The following is a 17,791-nucleotide window of genomic DNA, read 5'->3' on the forward strand; positions in this document are numbered from 1 at the left end:
CTCATTTAATTGTAGCAACACAGTAAAAAAAATAGTATTATCTCCCTTTTCAATCTTCCGCGGCATGATCCTTTGTAAATTTTACAACTCCTGAATTCAGCTTTTGATTTATATACAGTAGATGCTGCTTGGTAGCCATCAAAAAGTTGGAATTATCTGAAACTTGTTAAGCGAAAAACCATGGGATAGGATTGGTTCCTGTAAAGGTTTTAATAACCAAAAGTTGTCTTTATCGGAGTTGCTAATAAGCGGCATCTATTGTATAATTTATGTATCAGTTTTTAATGTTTATCTGTACGAATTGACATAATGTCTGATGATTTGAATTGGGATCAATATAAATGGTTTCGGATTTAATTCTATGTTAATACCCTTAAAGCAACTGCTTCATTTAAAAAGACGTACATTTCCGTCTCTTTTAAAATGATCAGCTTGTATTTATATTCTTAGTTCAGTTCTGAGATACGGTTGAAATTCATGACTGAACAGTTTTGAATACTCTAACAGTGGTTCTTAATGTATGTTATGTGTGCTTTACGTATATCCTCGTGACGCGGTACTCCCCGCCCCTGTGCATGTTTTGTATTATTTTGTATGTGTTTTGTATTGCTGTTATGATTTAGGTATTTTAGATATGAAGGCGCTGTTTTGATTTATTTGGCAGGACGAGCGAGGTGCCGTCCGCCGTTTATTTGTTATTGTTTTGTATTTTTAAATACCTCGTGGGAATGCGTGACTGTCATCTAGTAATTATTGAATTAGTATCATTATTATACTCGTGCAGACGATGGCCGAGGGGCAGGTCCGGCCTTAACGATAGGCCTAGGGCGGCAAAATTATTATTATTATTGTTTTTTTAGTTTTGTTAACGGAAACTGCAGCGAATTTGTGTTGGTGTGCCACGTCCCGCGCACCAGTGTTTATTCTATAGTGATCTGTACTGAGTGTTGTGTTGTGTTGCATCGTTTTGTGTCTGTCCTGAGTGCATCTGTGAGTGAGGCGCTGTTTTAAGAACATAAGAAAGTTTACAAACGAGAGGAGGCCATTCAGCCCATCTTGCTCGTTTGGTTGTTAGTAGCTTATTGATCCCGTATTAGGTCCTCTGCTATTCCTAATCTACATTAATGATTTAGATTCTGGTATTAGTAAGCAAACTTGTTAAATTTGCTTTAAAAAGACGACACAAAAATGGGAGGAGTGGCAAACACTGTTGCAGCAGCAAAGGTCATTCAAAATGATCTAGACAGCATTCAGAACTGGGCAGACACATGGCAAATGACATTTAATAGAGAAAAGTGTAAAGTATTGCATGCAGGCAATAAAAATGTGCATTATAAATATCATATGGGAGATAGTGAAATTGAAGAAGGGAACTATGAAAAAGACCTAGGAGTTTATGTTGACTCAGAAATGTCTTCATCTAGACAATGTGGGGAAGCTATAAAAAAGGCCAACAAGATGCTCGGATATATTGTGAGAAGTGTTGAATTTAAATCAAGGGAAGTAATGTTAAAACTTTACAATGCATTAGTAAGACCTCACCTAGAATATTGTGTTCAGTTCTGGTCACCTTGTTACAAAAAGGATATTGCTGCTCTAGAAAGAGTGAAAAGAAGAGCAACCAGAATTATCCCGGGTTTAAAAGGCATGTCGTATGCAGGCAGGCTAAAAGAATTGAATCTATTCAGTCTTGAACAAAGAAGACTACGCGGCGATCTGATTCAAACATTCAAAATCCTAAAAGGTATAGACAATGTCGACCCAGGGGACATTTTTGACCTGAAAAAAGAAACAAGGACCACGGGTCACAAATGGAGATTAGATAAAGGGGCATTTAGAACAGAAAATAGGAGGCACTTTTTACACAGAGAATTGTGAGGGTCTGGAACCAACTCCCCAGTAATGTTGTTGAAGCTGACACCCTGGGATCCTTCAAGAAGCTGCTTGATGAGATTCTGGGATCAATAAGCTACTAACAACCAAACGAGCAAGATGGGCTGAATGGGGCCTCCTCTCGTTTGTAAACTTCCATATGTTCTTATGTTCTAAAAGACCTGCAGCTTTGTCTGCCACAACCTCCGAGGCATTATACTGTAGTACTAGCTGTTGTCTATCCTTGACAACCAAGCCACACTGCTTGACTGCTCATGAATATGCATGACAGTGGCAATTTCTGACAGCACTTCAGTGATAAAGAGCTCTTGTCAGGCCAGGTGAAAACATTGATCATAGAAATAATAACACGTATGTGTTAAGGAAGCTCTAAATAAATCTAAGTGAATCGTGTTTAAAAATGCAACCGTTTTAAAAAGACAATGCTTTGAATAGGAAATGAAGCATATTTTACATTCTACAGATAGGGGATAAGTCGCTATGGGGACTCTTTGCGTTCCCATGATGCACTGCTTCGACAGGGATGGAAGAAAAGGCAGAGTTGACAATCTTGTGTATGTGGCAGATCTTTGGTAAGGATTAGGATTGGTGTGATAGTTGACTATCTACTGTATAGATCAGATCTTTGGTAAGGATTAGGATTGATATGATAGAGGTGTAGGGCTGTGTTCTGTGTTTCGTGTTCCATGCTGTCTGTTTTGTTTACATTTTGTGAGGTTTTTGTCAAACCTTTTGTTTTGGCACTTGTGCCTTTTATTTTGACCAGTGTAGTTTTGTTAGTGCGTGTACTGTTTTGTTTATTTGTTTAATTAAAAGGTGTATTAGTGCATTTAACCATGCAGCTTTCTGTGTGTGTCTCTGACCCTGCAAATACCATCTGGGAGGCTACAGCGCCACATACGGTGTCAGAAGCAGGACAGCGCCCCTAGTGACAGACCAGAAACTGCAGGGTAAAAGAAAACAAAGTAAAGAAAAGAAAATGGAGCAGAAGGAAATCCAGCAGGAGCAGCAGCGCTGGCCAAAGGTGGCCGCCTCCGAGGAGTTTGGGCACCGGCAGGACGTGGGCCCAGACGAAGACCCCCTCTGGCATGAATGCCACTATCAGGTTGAGGTGAGGATGGAGGAGGGATGGTTTCCTTTGGGGGATCCAACCCCAGCCACCAGACCAAAAGACCCAGATGGAGGATGCACTTCCATGGTGCCTCGCCTGCCCCGAAGAGGAAGATGGAGAGAAAGAAAAGGGGGCAGGATGAGAGCGTGGAGGAGCAGAAGGGGCTCACTGTATGTCAGGACTCTGGGCACATCCATAGGGAGTGCAAGGGGGCAGACCCTTGTTCAAGGCCTACTTTGGCCAAGAAGTGGAGTCTTTTGAAGAATGGCTCCGCCTCAAGGCTCTCCAACCTTCAAAGGTGGATTCCCCACCTTCCCAGTGTTTCCTTCCCCCTCCTTCCTCATCGTGCTAGAGGCCTCAGGTTGGTGCCTCGCCTGTCTGCAGGGAGTCAGGGCACGCTGGGGGGAACTGCCCCCTCCAAGAGGAGGAGGAACAGCTGCCAGCTCGAGTGCTGAGGAAATGGAAGGGGGGTCGTCCCCAGAGGCGAGCCAAGAAGCCATGTTCTGTTGTCAGCATTGCCACTGCTAGCTGTGCTGCAGCGCTCTGCACAGCTGTTAGCACTGCCACTGTTGTCACTAGCATCATTTCCTCTGACGCAGCGCCCCTGTGGCGGAGTGTCCCGCCCCTATATATATATATATATGTGCACTGTGTTATTATGATTTGTATTATTGTTCGCAGCGCGGATCAAAGCACTGCATACTTGTTACTGTTTTTAGATTTTAAAAACCTTGTGAGGATGAGTGACTGATCAGCTAGTGATTTATTTAGCTAGCTGACAGTCACGCATCCTTTTTTTTTTTTTTTTCTTTTTTTTTTTTTTAATTTAGTCGTCGCCAATTATTTTTACCCCGGTTTTCACCCCAATTTAGCATGCCCAATTATTATCTGTATCCCCGGCTCACCGCTCGCAACCCCCCCGCCGACTCGGGAAACGGAGGCTGGAACACGCATCCTCCAAAACGTGCTCCTTCCAAGCCGTCATTTTTCGCACTGCAGATCCACAGCAATGCCACCAGACCTATAGTGCCGGAGGAAAACACAGATCTGGCGGCTCCGCTGCAGAGCCACAGGCGCCCTATCGGCCACAGGGGTCGCTGATGCGCGGTGAGCCGTGGATTCCCCTGCCGACCTAAGCCCTCCCTACCCGGGCAGCGCTCAGCCAATTGTGCGCCGCCCCCTAGGAACTCTCGGTCACGGTCAGCTGTGACATAGCCTGGATTCGAACCAGCGATCTCCAGGCTATAGGGCACATCCTGCGAGGAGCGCCTTTACTGGATGCGCCACTCGGGAGCCCATTGACAGTCACGCATCCTTATTAAACTCGTGCAGACGATGACCATCTCACGAGTTAATTCATTGATTAATTGTTGCTAATCGGGAGATGGTCACTGTATATAAACCTGCAGCTGTCTACCCTCGCGGAGAGTGTACAGGGGAGAGTACAGGAGAGCGAACAAGGAGAACTAAAAATAACTGCTAAAAACAACTGCTAAGCATGCTGGTTTTCACTAGCACGATATTTATTTGTTTATTTGTTTGGCCAACGTGCCCTTTTGTTTCTGTCTTGTTTTGTTCAAATCTTTTGTTTTATTTTACTATTTAATAAAACGCTGAGCACCATAGCGCTGCAGTTTCACTACCGACCTTCTTTGTTTATGTGTTACTTCTTCCTGGTCCGTGATGTCATCGCTGCAACCCCTCTGCCACATATGGTGTCCTGCGTGGGACAAACAACGCCTCCAGGAGCTGGACCAGGAACAGCAAAGGGCTTTTTTTTTTTTTTTTTTTTTTTTCAAAAAGTGTTTTTTGTGTTTGAGGACCTCCTCGGTGGTCTGGAGGACCAAGGCTGGTGCCTTGCTTGCGGGGTCTACGGGCACACGGTAGCGATCTGCCCCTTCCAGGACGAGGAGGAGGGACCGGCCCAGGAGAGGAAGGCAGGAAGAAGGAGCAGGAGGAGAAGGGGGAGAGGTAAGCTGCAGCAGCAACAGCAACCGCAGCAACAGCAGGAGGAGATCGGGGAGGATGGTTGGGAGGTTTATATTACGAACGTCGTGGTGGAGTTGTGCCCTAGCTGTGGGGCATATGGGCACACATTGGCCATATGCCCCATGCAATACGAAGAGGGGGAGAGCGAGCATCCAGAGCCCAGAAGGGGGGAGTGTGAGCATCTAGCGCCCAGAAGGGGGGAGCCTGTGCATCCAGCGCCCAGAAGGGGGGGAGCCCGTGCATCCAGCGCCCAGAAGGGGGGAGCCCGTGCGTCCAGTGCCCAGAAGGGGGGAGCCCGTGCATCCAGCGCCCAGAAGGGGGGAACTTGGGAGGCCACAGCCCAAGGGGGGAAGGCCCACAGGTCCAGATCCTAGGCCTCCAGCAGCAGAAGAATACCTGCTGCCTCTGCCTCCACCACCTCCACCGCTTCCACCAGCAAGAGCAGAGCAGCGGGACCTGCCTCTGCCTCCTCCACCTCCACCGCTTCCACTAGCAAGAGCAGAGCAGCGGGACCTGCCTCTGCCTCCACCACCTCCACCGCTTCCACCAGCAAGAGCAGAGCAGCGGGACCTGCCTCTGCCTCTTCCACCTCCACCGCTTCCACTAGCAAGAGCAGAGCAGCGGGACCTGCCTCTGCCTCCACCACCTCCACCGCTTCCACTAGCAAGAGCAGAGCAGCGGGACCTGCCTCTGCCTCCACCACCTCCACCGCTTCCACCAGCAAGAGCAGAGCAGCGGGACCTGCCTCTGCCTCCTCCACCTCCACCAGCAAGAGCAGAGCAGCGGGACCTGCCTCTTCCTCCTCCACCTCCACCAGCAAGAGCAGAGCAGCGGGACCTGCCTCTTCCTCCTCCACCTCCACCGCTTCCACCAGCAAGAGCAGAGCAGCGGGACCTGCCTCTGCCTCCTCCACCTCCACCAGCAAGAGCAGAGCAGCGGGACCTGCCTCTTCCTCCTCCATCTCCACCGCTTCCACCAGCAAGAGCAGAGCAGCGGGACCTGCCTCTGCCTCCACCACCTCCACCGCTTCCACTAGCAAGAGCAGAGCAGCGGGACCTGCCTCTTCCTCCTCCACCTCCACCGCTTCCACCAGCAAGAGCAGAGCAGCGGGACCTGCCTCTGCCTCCACCACCTCCACCGCTTCCACTAGCAAGAGCAGAGCAGCGGGACCTGCCTCTGCCTCCACCGCTTCCACCAGCAAGAGCAGAGCAGCGGGACCTGCCTCTTCCTCCTCCACCTCCACCGCTTCCACCAGCAAGAGCAGAGCAGCGGGACCTGCCTCTGCCTCCTCCACCTCCACCGCTTCCACTAGCAAGAGCAGAGCAGCGGGACCTGCCTCTGCCTCCACCACCTCCACCGCTTCCACTAGCAAGAGCAGAGCAGCGGGACCTGCCTCTGCCTCCTCCACCTCCACCGCTTCCACCAGCAAGAGCAGAGCAGCGGGACCTGCCTCTGCCTCCACCACCTCCACCGCTTCCACCAGCAAGAGCAGAGCAGCGGGACCTGCCTCTGCCTCCTCCACCTCCACCGCTTCCACCAGCAAGAGCAGAGCAGCGGGACCTGCCTCTGAATCCTCCACCTCCACCGCTTCCACCAGCAAGAGCAGAGCAGCGGGACCTGCCTCTTCCTCCTCCACCTCCACCGCTTCCACCAGCAAGAGCAGAGCAGCGGGACCTGCCTCTGCCTCCTCCACCTCCACCGCTTCCACCAGCAAGAGCAGAGCAGCGGGACCTGCCTCTGCCTCCACCACCTCCACCGCTTCCACTAGCAAGAGCAGAGCAGCTGGACCTGCCTCTGCCTCCTCCACCTCCACCACTTCCACCAGCAAGAGCACTTTGGGGACTAAGGGGGGAGGTGGCTGAAAAGGCCATGTGTGCTGCACACAAGGAGGGGCATGTGTGGCGGAGTGTCCCGCCTCTATATATATATGTGCACTGTGTTATTATGATTTGTATTATTGTTTGCAGCGCGGATAAAAGCGCTGCGTATTTGTTACTGTTTTAAGATTTTAAAAACTTTGTGAGGATGCGTTACTGATCAGCTAGTGATTTATTTAGCTAGCTGACAGTCACGCATCCTTATTAAACTCGTGCAGACGGTGACCATCTCCCGAGTTAATTCATTGATTAATTGTTGCTAATCGGGAGATGGTCACTGTATATAAACCTGCAGCTCTCTACCCTCGCGGAGAGTGTACAGGGGAGAGTATGGGAGAGCGAGCAAGGAGAGCTAAAAACAACTGTTAAAAACAACTGGTAACTATACTGGTTTTCAATAGCATGATACTTATTTGTTTGGCCAACGTGCCCATTTGTTTCTTTCTTGTTTTGTTTAAATCTTTTATTATTTAATAAAACGCTGAGCGCTGTAGCACTGCAGTTTCACTACCGCCCGTATTTGTTTATGTGTTGCTGTTTCTTGGACCGTGACGTCATCACTGCAACCACTCTGTCACACCCCACACAGCTGTTAGCGTTGCCACTAGCATAATTTCCTCTGCCGCAGCGCCCCGCACAGCTGTTAGCATTGCCACTAGCATAATTTCCTCTGCCGCAGCGCCCCGCACAGCTGTTAGCATTGCCACTAGCATAATTTCCTCTGCCGCAGCGCCCCGCACAGCTGTTAGCATTGCCACTAGCATCATTTCCTCTGCCGCAGCGCCCCGCACAGCTGTTAGCATTGCCACTAGCATCATTTCCTCTGCCGCAGCGCCCCGCACAGCTGTTAGCGTTGCCACTAGCATCATTTCCTCTGACGCAGCGCCCCGCACAGGTGTTAGCGTTGCCACTAGCATCATTTCCTCTGCTGCAGCACCCCGCACAGCTGTTAGCATTGCCACTAGCATCATTTCCTCTGCCGCAGCGCCCCGCACAGCTGTTAGCGTTGCCACTAGCATCATTTCCTCTGCCGCAGCGCCCCGCACAGCTGTTAGCGTTGCCACTAGCATCATTTCCTCTGCCGCAGCGCCCCGCACAGCTGTTAGCATTGCCACTAGCATCATTTCCTCTGCTGCAGCGCCCCGCACAGCTGTTAGCATTGCCTCTAGCATCATTTCCTCTGCCGCAGCGCCCCGCACAGCTGTTAGCGTTGCCTCTAGCATCATTACGCTGCCGGAATACCTCGCACCGCTGTCAGCCCTTGTGCCTTTTATTTTGACCTGTGTGGTGTTGTTAGTTTTTGTATCATTTTGTGGTGTTCATTTGTTTAATTAAAAGGCTCATTAGTGCATTTAACCGTGCAGCTTTCTGTGTCTGTGCCTGCAAATACCATCTGGGAGGCTACAGCGCCACACAGGGTAATACCTTACATCAATCAGAATAGATTTCAAAATATCTTCATGTATTTGATGGAACATATTGCAATATATTTAAAAATTAATAAATCTCCATTGATGTTAAAATATATGAAAATATGTTTCTAAAATTTAAATACAAATAAAAATCTATTTTTTTAAAATGTCTTCAGTTCCTCGGCGGGGACAGAACATTTCTGAGAATGAGCTGGTATAGGATGCTGTCCTGTCTCAGTCTATTAATCTTTCACTCCACTAGCTATCAGCATGTTAATAATGGTGTTTATTCTTTTATCAGGGTTTTGTGTACCTGCGTACAACCAGATCAGAAAACACGTGTTTGTGGAAACTGAGAAGAGCTGGTCTGGAGCTCAGAGCTACTGTAGAGAGAAGCACACAGACCTGGCCACTGTGCGCAGCCAGGAAGAAGCAAAGCAGCTCTTAAATATTACAGGAGCTTCTCTCGGGGATTCCTGGATCGGGCTGTATCGTGATGACACACAGAACTGGCAGTGGTCTAACAGCGATGATGTCATCTACTCCAACTGGAGGGCAGACCTGTTTTGTGCTTCAGTCAATTCAGACGGAAAGTGGACTGATTTACCCTGCCACCTTCAGGAAGCCTTCATGTGCTACAAAGGTAAAGACATAATTATATATATATATATATATATATATATATATATATATATATATATATATATATATATATATATATATATATTGCAATTGATTATTCATTTATTTCAGTTCTTATAATTATTAAGCATCCTTGTGAGGGGAGCTTGTATGAGTTTGCAAATCCACCCACTCCTACAGCTGCTAATATCTCAAACTATTTCAGCTTGCAAATATTTTCAGTCAAAACCCTGAATCCAAGTTGCCCTTGAAAGGATACAAAAACATACGCTTATTAGATGTGTTTGGTGTGTTTCAGGGGCAGTTCCAAAAGATACCTACATTTCGTTAGTGATAGATGGATGGATCTATAACACTGTGTTTCCCCCCTCTGGTGAGGTGTAGGGCTGTCAGGTTTACCTTCCCCTCTGGGCTGGGGTTTGCTGTGTGAAGGTTGAAATCTTCTCTGGGAGTTCTGTGGCAGTTCATTTCTTTCAGATCCAGGAAAGTCAGGCTCTGCTTCATCTCCTAGTACCCGAGTGCTGCTGGTATTGGGCCGGGTATCTGTATATTTCACCATACTCTCCGCAGCTTCCGGATGGTGGGCATTGAGTTGTCTGCATTTCCACTGCGCTCATGGCAGCTCTGACCTCTGCAGACAGGTTACGTATGAACAGCAGCTTGACGCTCTTGTCTACATTGTTCCCTGGATGTGCTTCACCTGCATAGTAAAGGAGTTTCAGCTCCTTGTAGAAGTCTCTCGGGTCCTCATCCTTCTTACATTGTCTGAGACAGACTGTGTGCAGGGCTGTGCATGGATCACCGGGTCCTCATCCTTCTTGCATTGTCTGAGACAGGCTGTGTGCAGGGCTGTGCAGGGATCACCGGGTCCTCATCCTTCTTACATTGTCTGAGACAGGCTGTGTGCAGGGCTGTGCATGGATCACCGGGTCCTCATCCTTCTTACATTGTCTGAGACAGGCTGTGTGCAGGGCTGTGCATGGATCACCGGGTTCTCATCCTCCTCATATTGTCTCAGACAGGCTGTGTGCAGGGCTGTGCAGGATCACCATACTTGGAGCATTTCCCTGTTAAGGCAGTGCATAGTTTCTCAACGTTTTTCCTGGTCCACTCCTGTACTGTGTCTACAAGTGTGAGAGAGCAGTCTGGCCTCATGCAGATCACTTGTCAGTTCCCAATCGTCAATAATATCCAGGATATGACTGATGTGTCCCTCAATGGTGATGTTCAAACTTGCTGATAGTTGACGCTAACTTGTGGACTTGGTGTAAACCATTAGTTTTCAGTTCAGGTTGAAAAATCAATCATACATAAAGCCCTTAGAGTTTTTCTTCTGGACCGTGTCCTTTTGGATTTCAGCATCTTTGAGGGCCTGTCGCCCCCAACAGCAGCATAGTGGCAAATCTGGATGCAATCTCATCTTTGGGTTCTTCTCACATTGTCAGCAGTAGATTGACTTTGCCTTTCGATCATCTCTGTGTGTGTGTGTCTGTGTCCTGTGTGTGTGTGTGTGTGCGTCTGTCTGTGTGTGTCTGACTGTCTGTAATCTGTCTGTGTCTCTGTTTGTCTGTCTGTCTCTGTGTCTGTCTGACTGTCTGTATCTGTCTGTGTGTGTCTCTGTGTGTCTGTGTCCTGTCTGTGTGTCTGTGCGTGTATGTGTCTGTTTGTGTATGATTTTATTTTCGATAGTAATTTTACTACATACAGTGCCTTGCGAAAGTATTCGGCCCCCTTGAACTTTGCGACCTTTTGCCACATTTCAGGCTTCAAACATAAAGATATGAAACTGTAATTTTTTGTGAAGAATCAACAACAAGTGGGACACAATCATGAAGTGGAACGAAATTTATTGGGTATTTCAAACTTTTTTAACAAATAAAAAACTGAAAAATTGGGCGTGCAAAATTATTCAGCCCCTTTACTTTCAGTGCAGCAAACTCTCTCCAGAAGTTCAGTGAGGATCTCTGAATGATCCAATGTTGACCTAAATGACTAATGATGATAAATAGAATCCACCTGTGTGTAATCAAGTCTCCGTATAAATGCACCTACACTGTGATAGTCTCAGAGGTCCGTTTAAAGCGCAGAGAGCATCATGAAGAACAAGGAACACACCAGGCAGGTCCGAGATACTGTTGTGGAGAAGTTTAAAGCCGGATTTGGATACAAAAAGATTTCCCAAGCTTTAAACATCCCAAGGAGCACTGTGCAAGCGATAATATTGGAATGGAAGGAGTATCAGACCACTGCAAATCTACCAAGACCTGGCCGTCCCTCTAAACTTTCAGCTCATACAAGGAGAAGACTGATCAGAGATGCAGCCAAGAGGCCCATGATCACTCTGGATGAACTGCAGAGATCTACAGCTGAGGTGGGAGACTCTGTCCATAGGACAACAATCAGTCGTATACTGCACAAATCTGGCCTTTATGGAAGAGTGGCAAGAAGAAAGCCATTTCTTAAAGATATCCATAAAAAGTGTCGTTTACAGTTTGCCACAAGCCACCTGGGAGACACACCAAACATGTGGAAGAAGGTGCTCTGGTCAGATGAAACCAAAATCGAACTTTTTGGCAACAATGCAAAACGTTATGTTTGGCGTAAAAGCAACACAGCTCATCACCCTGAACACACCATCCCCACTGTCAAACATGGTGGTGGCAGCATCATGGTTTGGACCTGCTTTTCTTCAGCAGGGACAGGGAAGATGGTTAAAATTGATGGGAAGATGGATGGAGCCAAATACAGGACCATTCTGGAAGAAAACCTGATGGAGTCTGCAAAAGACCTGAGACTGGGACGGAGATTTGTCTTCCAACAAGACAATGATCCAAAACATAAAGCAAAATCTACAATGGAATGGTTCACAAATAAACATATCCAGGTGTTAGAATGGCCAAGTCAAAGTCCAGACCTGAATCCAATCGGGAATCTGTGGAAAGAACTGAAAACTGCTGTTCACAAATGCTCTCCATCCAACCTCACTGAGCTCGAGCTGTTTTGCAAGGAGGAATGGGCAAAAATTTCAGTCTCTCGATGTGCAAAACCGATAGAGACATACCCCAAGCGACTTACAGCTGTAATTGCAGCAAAAGGTGGCGCTACAAAGTATTAACTTAAGGGGGCTGAATAATTTTGCACGCCCAATTTTTCAGTTTTTTATTTGTTAAAAAAGTTTGAAATACCCAATAAATTTCGTTCCACTTCATGATTGTGTCCCACTTGTTGTTGATTCTTCACAAAAAATTACAGTTTCATATCTTTATGTTTGAAGCCTGAAATGTGGCAAAAGGTCGCAAAGTTCAAGGGGGCCGAATACTTTCGCAAGGCACTGTATATATCTCATACCCTGATAACCATTAGCTTGATACTTGCGTGTACTTCCCGTTGGTATAGTTCAGTTTCAGGTAAAGCAGGATGTCGTAAGGGAACCAGAGACTTGGCACGCCAACTCCACAGCTTTGCAGCCATTCTGAAGGGACAACTTTGACTTGAATCTTCAGAACAAAGGGAGGCCAGAGAGCGTTTCTGATTGGCTGGTCATATCAGAGCTGAGACACTGTTTGAAGTGGAGGTGCCAATCACTGTCTCCTGTGTTGGGCAAACGTTGAGTAAATTACACGCGGTGATAACCCGTGTCTCTGCGTTTGCATACTGAGTAAATTACACACGGTGATAACCCGTGTCTCTGCGTTTGCATACTGAGTAAATTACACACAGTGATAACCCGTGTCTCTACGTTTGCATACTGAGTAAATTACATTGATTAATTAGTGATAGCCAGTGTCTACACATTCACAGACTTAAACTCATTACTGAGAATGCCAATCTGTCTGCAATGTGATTTGCAATACCAAACTGAGAACACCGAAACAGGAGTAAATTAGCCAATTAGAGAATGTTGCCCCTTATTTTTAAATAACACACAGATGTACCTGACTGTAGACAGGATGCTGTTTGTGATAAATTGTAGGATTGATGAAAACACAATTTGTTTTGGGTTCAGAGCCAGCTCACCTCCACAGCTCCCAGCCTCCAACTGCTGTTTGTTTGTGTTCACAGAGACCAGCAACATAACTGAGAGATACACCCTGATTGAAGAACTGAAAACCTGGACTGAAGCTCAGCAGTACTGTAGAGAACACCACACTGACCTCGTCAGTATAAAGAACGCCAGTGAAAATGAAGAAATAGTGAAGAAAGCGCAGGGCAAGCCCTTCTGGATAGGCCTGTTCAATGAGCCCTGGAAGTGGTCACACCAGGGGGATAACTACACATTTCACAACTGGAACTATGGGCAACCAAACAATGGGGGAGGGGATGATAACTGTGTGTTGATGAGTAAGACTGGTGAATGGTTTGACTATGGCTGCAACTCTCAGAACTCCTTCTTCTGCTGTGAGGGTGAGGACCCTGTTCAGACTGTGTTCTCATTTAATTCAGTGTAAACCTGCAGGTTCAAAGAGGGAAGCATGATTAGATCTCTTCAATAGGTCCTGGTGGTGACAAATCTACCAGTTTCCACTTTGAGATTCAATCACAGATGGGGTAAAAATAATAAACAAAACCCCAGTTATATTTCCTTAGGCTTTAAGGTATTGTGCTGTGCTGTGCAATATCCTATAATAACAAGACATGTACCTTTACACATTCTAAAATAACATTAACATTGATTGACAGTGAACTGAGTTTTTCTCACAACGATTTCTTTGTCTACCTGGTGTTTCCATGACCTTCGTCACTCATGCCAGAATGATACTCGTGTTACAGTACAAACCACAAGCATGTTAGTATATTTATTATCACCATACACTTCTACTAGTATCTTACATTCTTACAAGACCAGTAATCTGTGACTGTTGGTTCCATTTCCAGTGGAAATCTTTTCTGTGAAGAACACGTTTTCACTCATCTTTATTGTGCTGTCCCCTCTCCCCAGGCAGCTCCTCTGGTCAGTGTTTCTATGAAGGAACTGGGAAGACATGGCAGGGAGCTCAGAGCTACTGCAGAAACCAAGGCAGAGACCTGCCCACCATTCAAGACCAGGCCAGGATTAATAAGCTTATAGGTCTTACACCTTCATTTACTGTATATAACTGGTATTACTGGATCGGGCTGTATCATGACAAAGAGAACTGGCAGTGGTCCAGTGGAGGTGATGTCATCTACTCCAACTGGGGACGATACCTCTTCTGTGCTTCAGTGAATTCAGAGGGAGAGTGGGAGGATTCACTCTGCAGTCAGAGAAACTATTTCATGTGCTACAGCGGTGAGTTGAGATTCAATTCCCTTGTTAATGAAACAGCTGACTGGACTGGGAGTTGAAGCCAGGTCCCCTGGATACTGCACAGGGGCCGTAATCTTGAAACATTCAAAAGAAGAAACATCTTTTTGTTAAGAAAAATGTTAAGAAGGTGTGTTATTCATATCACAGTTTCTTAGATTGTTTTTCCTTCATAAGAAACTTAAGAAAACGTGTATTATTCAAAGAAATGTTCTTATTGTTTTGTTTAGATTGTTTATATTCCAGACAGCAAAATCCTCATCTTAAATATGTGGCCCTTATTAGATATGTAGAAGAAATATGTTTAGCAGTTAAATAACTATTTGTATTAGAATAAAAGGTGATAAAGAGGGTTGTAGCTTTGCTGTATTGTGTGTAGTGGGCTGAACCTCACATGACTGATTCATTTGTTATGCAAATGAGGTCTTACAGGTATTCTGCAATATATAAAAGTTGCATCTCCCTGTTACAAGTTATTTTCAGTCACCATAGGCAAATGATCTGACGGACTTTGATACACAGCTGATAGCACAGCAGGTACTCGGTTGGCAGGTGCTTCCCTAACCAACACTAGGCTGCATAAATGCCATGTTTCATGAGGTACAGTCTCCACAGTGTTGTTGTTCGTGACAAATGTATTTCTCTTCTAAACAGGTTTATTTCCCCACTTTGCTATTAAATACTTTTCAGACATAAACTAAAGAGACTCCCATGCACTGCTAGAGATGCTGCTTTTCATGACCTTGATAGCTGAGCCGGGTGTGACTCGGGTTCAATCACTATACAACAGGAGAGCCAGCGCACCTCCACAGCTGACATTGATTTTGATCTGCTGTTTGTGTTCACAGAGCCCAGCAACATCACTGAGAGATACACCCTGATTGAAGAACTGAAAACCTGGACTGAAGCTCAGCAGTACTGTAGAGAACACCACACCGACCTCGTCAGTATAAAGAACGCCAGTGAAAATGAAGAAATAGTGAAGAAAGCGCAGGGCAAGCCCTTCTGGATAGGCCTGTTCAATGAGCCCTGGAAGTGGTCACACCAGGGGGATAACTACACATTTCACAACTGGAACTATTGGGAACCAAACAATGGGGGAGGGGATGAGAAGTGTGTGGCGATGAGTAAGACTGGTCAATGGTTTGACTATGGCTGCAACTCTCAGAAGTCCTTCTTCTGCTGTGAGGGTGAGGACCCTGTTCAGACTGTGTTCTCATTTAATTCAGTGTGTACCTTCAGGTTCAAAGAGGGAAGCATGATTAGATACCTCTTCAATAGGTCCTGGTGGTGACAAATCGAGCAGTTTCCACTTTGAGAATCAATCACAGGCTCCCTATTCAGGCTGATGGGATGGTCAATGTCCTTCCAGAGGTAATGGGGTGATGTGGATTGCAGCTATCAGTACCCCTTGTTCTGCTGTGACTGAAGGCTCCCTGTTCAGTCTGTGCTCTTGTTCAGCTCAGTGTTTGTACCCCAGACTGTGAGCAGGGACTCAGAGGCTCAGTCCATCTGATCCTACAGTAGCTGTCTGACCTCCAGAGCAGGACAGGGTGTAGCCTAGAGATCTGAAGAACCAGAATCCAGCCCGGTCATTAAGAGTGTGAGAGGGAGCAGCTCCCCCTCATTGTTATACCCAGGAGAGACGTGTCCTGTGATATACATTCTTACTGTCTATTTATTATATTTATTTGAAAACAATAAACCATGTCATTGTCAGCATTGCCCTGGTGGAGACAGCAGCATAGACACAGTTTCATTGAAATTCATTTGAACAATACACTTGAAACAGGAAACACTAAATCTTCTTGTTGTGTGTTTTCTTTACAGATTCAGACCCCACAAGCCCCCCTTCCACTCCTGTCTCTCAAGGTAAGTGCAGTGTAATCACTTCAGTGTGATTCACAAACCACAGTAGAATGGCTCTCTCATGTGTCATGTGAACCACTAGACCTATTGAAGCCATGTGAGATTTGTGTGCAACAATAATGTGAAAGCTGAATCTAGCGTGAGGCAACTGACTGCCTGACTGACAACATGTTTAAATCTATTGAAAACTGCCCTAACATTAGACACTCCTCTAACTAAACACAAGAGTTCATCTTTGAAAGTTTACCTCTACACGTCTGCTTCTTGTGTTCCAGGTACCAGCACCTCACCTGAGCCCTGCACTTAACTCACATTCTGTGCTGCATGTTACAGACGACGTGGGTCTTATTGTTTTACATGGGGTTCATTTAATTATTCAGCTCAGTGTTTGCACCCCATGTGAGCAGGGACTCAGAGGCTCAGTCCATCTGATCCTACAGTAGCTGTCTGACCTCCAGTGCAGGACAGGGTGTATCCTAGAGATCTGAAGAACCAGAATCCAGCCCGGTCATTAAGAGTGTGAGAGGGAGCAGCTACCCCTCGTTGTTATACCCAGGAGAGACTTGTGCTGTGATATACATTCTTACTGTCTATTTATTATATTTATTTGAAAACAATAAACCATGTCATTGTCAGCATTGTCCTGGTGGAGACAGCAGCATAGACACAGTTTCATTGAAATGCATTTGAACAATACACTTGAAACAGGAAACACTAAATCTTGTTGTGTGTTTTCTTTACAGATTCAGACCCCACAAGCCCCCCTTCCACTCCGGTCTCTCAAGGTATGCAGTGTAATCACTTCAGTGGATTCAGAACCACTGCAGGAATCTGGCTTTGTTATAAACTTTCTTTTTTTCTCTTTTTCTTGTTACAGAAGCAGAATCCTCGAGCCCCTCTTCCACTCCGGTCTCTCAAGGTAAGTGCAATTTGAAGATGGCAGTTTGTTTAGTGTGATTGACAGCCCACACCATGAGTTATAAATGAATCTCAGTGCTCTTATCAACCTCACTAATTCAACAGTGAGTTCACCATTGCCCTGGTGAGGACAGCACCACACACACACACACACACACACACACACACGCACACACACTGACACACACACACGCACACACACAAACATACACACAATGATACACACACACACACACACAAACATACACACAATGATACACACACACACACACACACACACTTACTGACACTCACACAAATACTCACACACACTCACACAAATACACACACACACAATGATACACACACACACACTAACTGACACACACACACACAAACACACATACACACAATGATACACACACACACACACACTGACACACACACGCACACACACACGCACACACACAAACATACACACAATGATACACACACACACACACACACACTGACACACACACCCACACATAAACATACACACAATGATACACACACACACACACACACACACACACACACACTGACAGACACACACACACACACACACACACAATGTCACTCAAATATATTTAAACAATAATGTAAAAAGGCAAATGATGTATTTTTTACTGCAAATCCAAACCTCTCAAGCCTTCTCTCAACTCCAGCCTCTAAAGGTATGGAGTGCACTAGTTCAGTTTGAATGTGGCTTTGTAATAAATGACTTATTGTTTGATTGTATTAGTATTTATTATTGTCCTGGTGGAGACAGCAGCAT

At 46.1% G+C, this 17,791-nt stretch overlaps 1 protein-coding gene across 1 annotated transcript; it reads left to right on the forward strand.

Moving 5' to 3' along the window:
• The first annotated feature begins 2,416 nt into the window (after nt 1-2,416).
• LOC131709446 (macrophage mannose receptor 1-like) lies at nt 2,417-16,384 on the forward strand. Its single transcript, XM_059011986.1, has 6 exons — nt 2,417-2,465; nt 8,584-8,925; nt 12,987-13,328; nt 13,864-14,193; nt 15,057-15,398; nt 16,353-16,384. The coding sequence occupies exons 1-6, from the start codon at nt 2,417-2,419 to the stop codon at nt 16,382-16,384; spliced, it is 1,437 nt and encodes a 478-aa protein (XP_058867969.1).
• The last annotated feature ends 1,407 nt before the right edge of the window (nt 16,385-17,791 follow it).

Source organism: Acipenser ruthenus, chromosome 43 (genome assembly GCF_902713425.1).
Source record: "Acipenser ruthenus chromosome 43, fAciRut3.2 maternal haplotype, whole genome shotgun sequence".
Lineage (NCBI taxonomy): Eukaryota > Metazoa > Chordata > Actinopteri > Acipenseriformes > Acipenseridae > Acipenser > Acipenser ruthenus.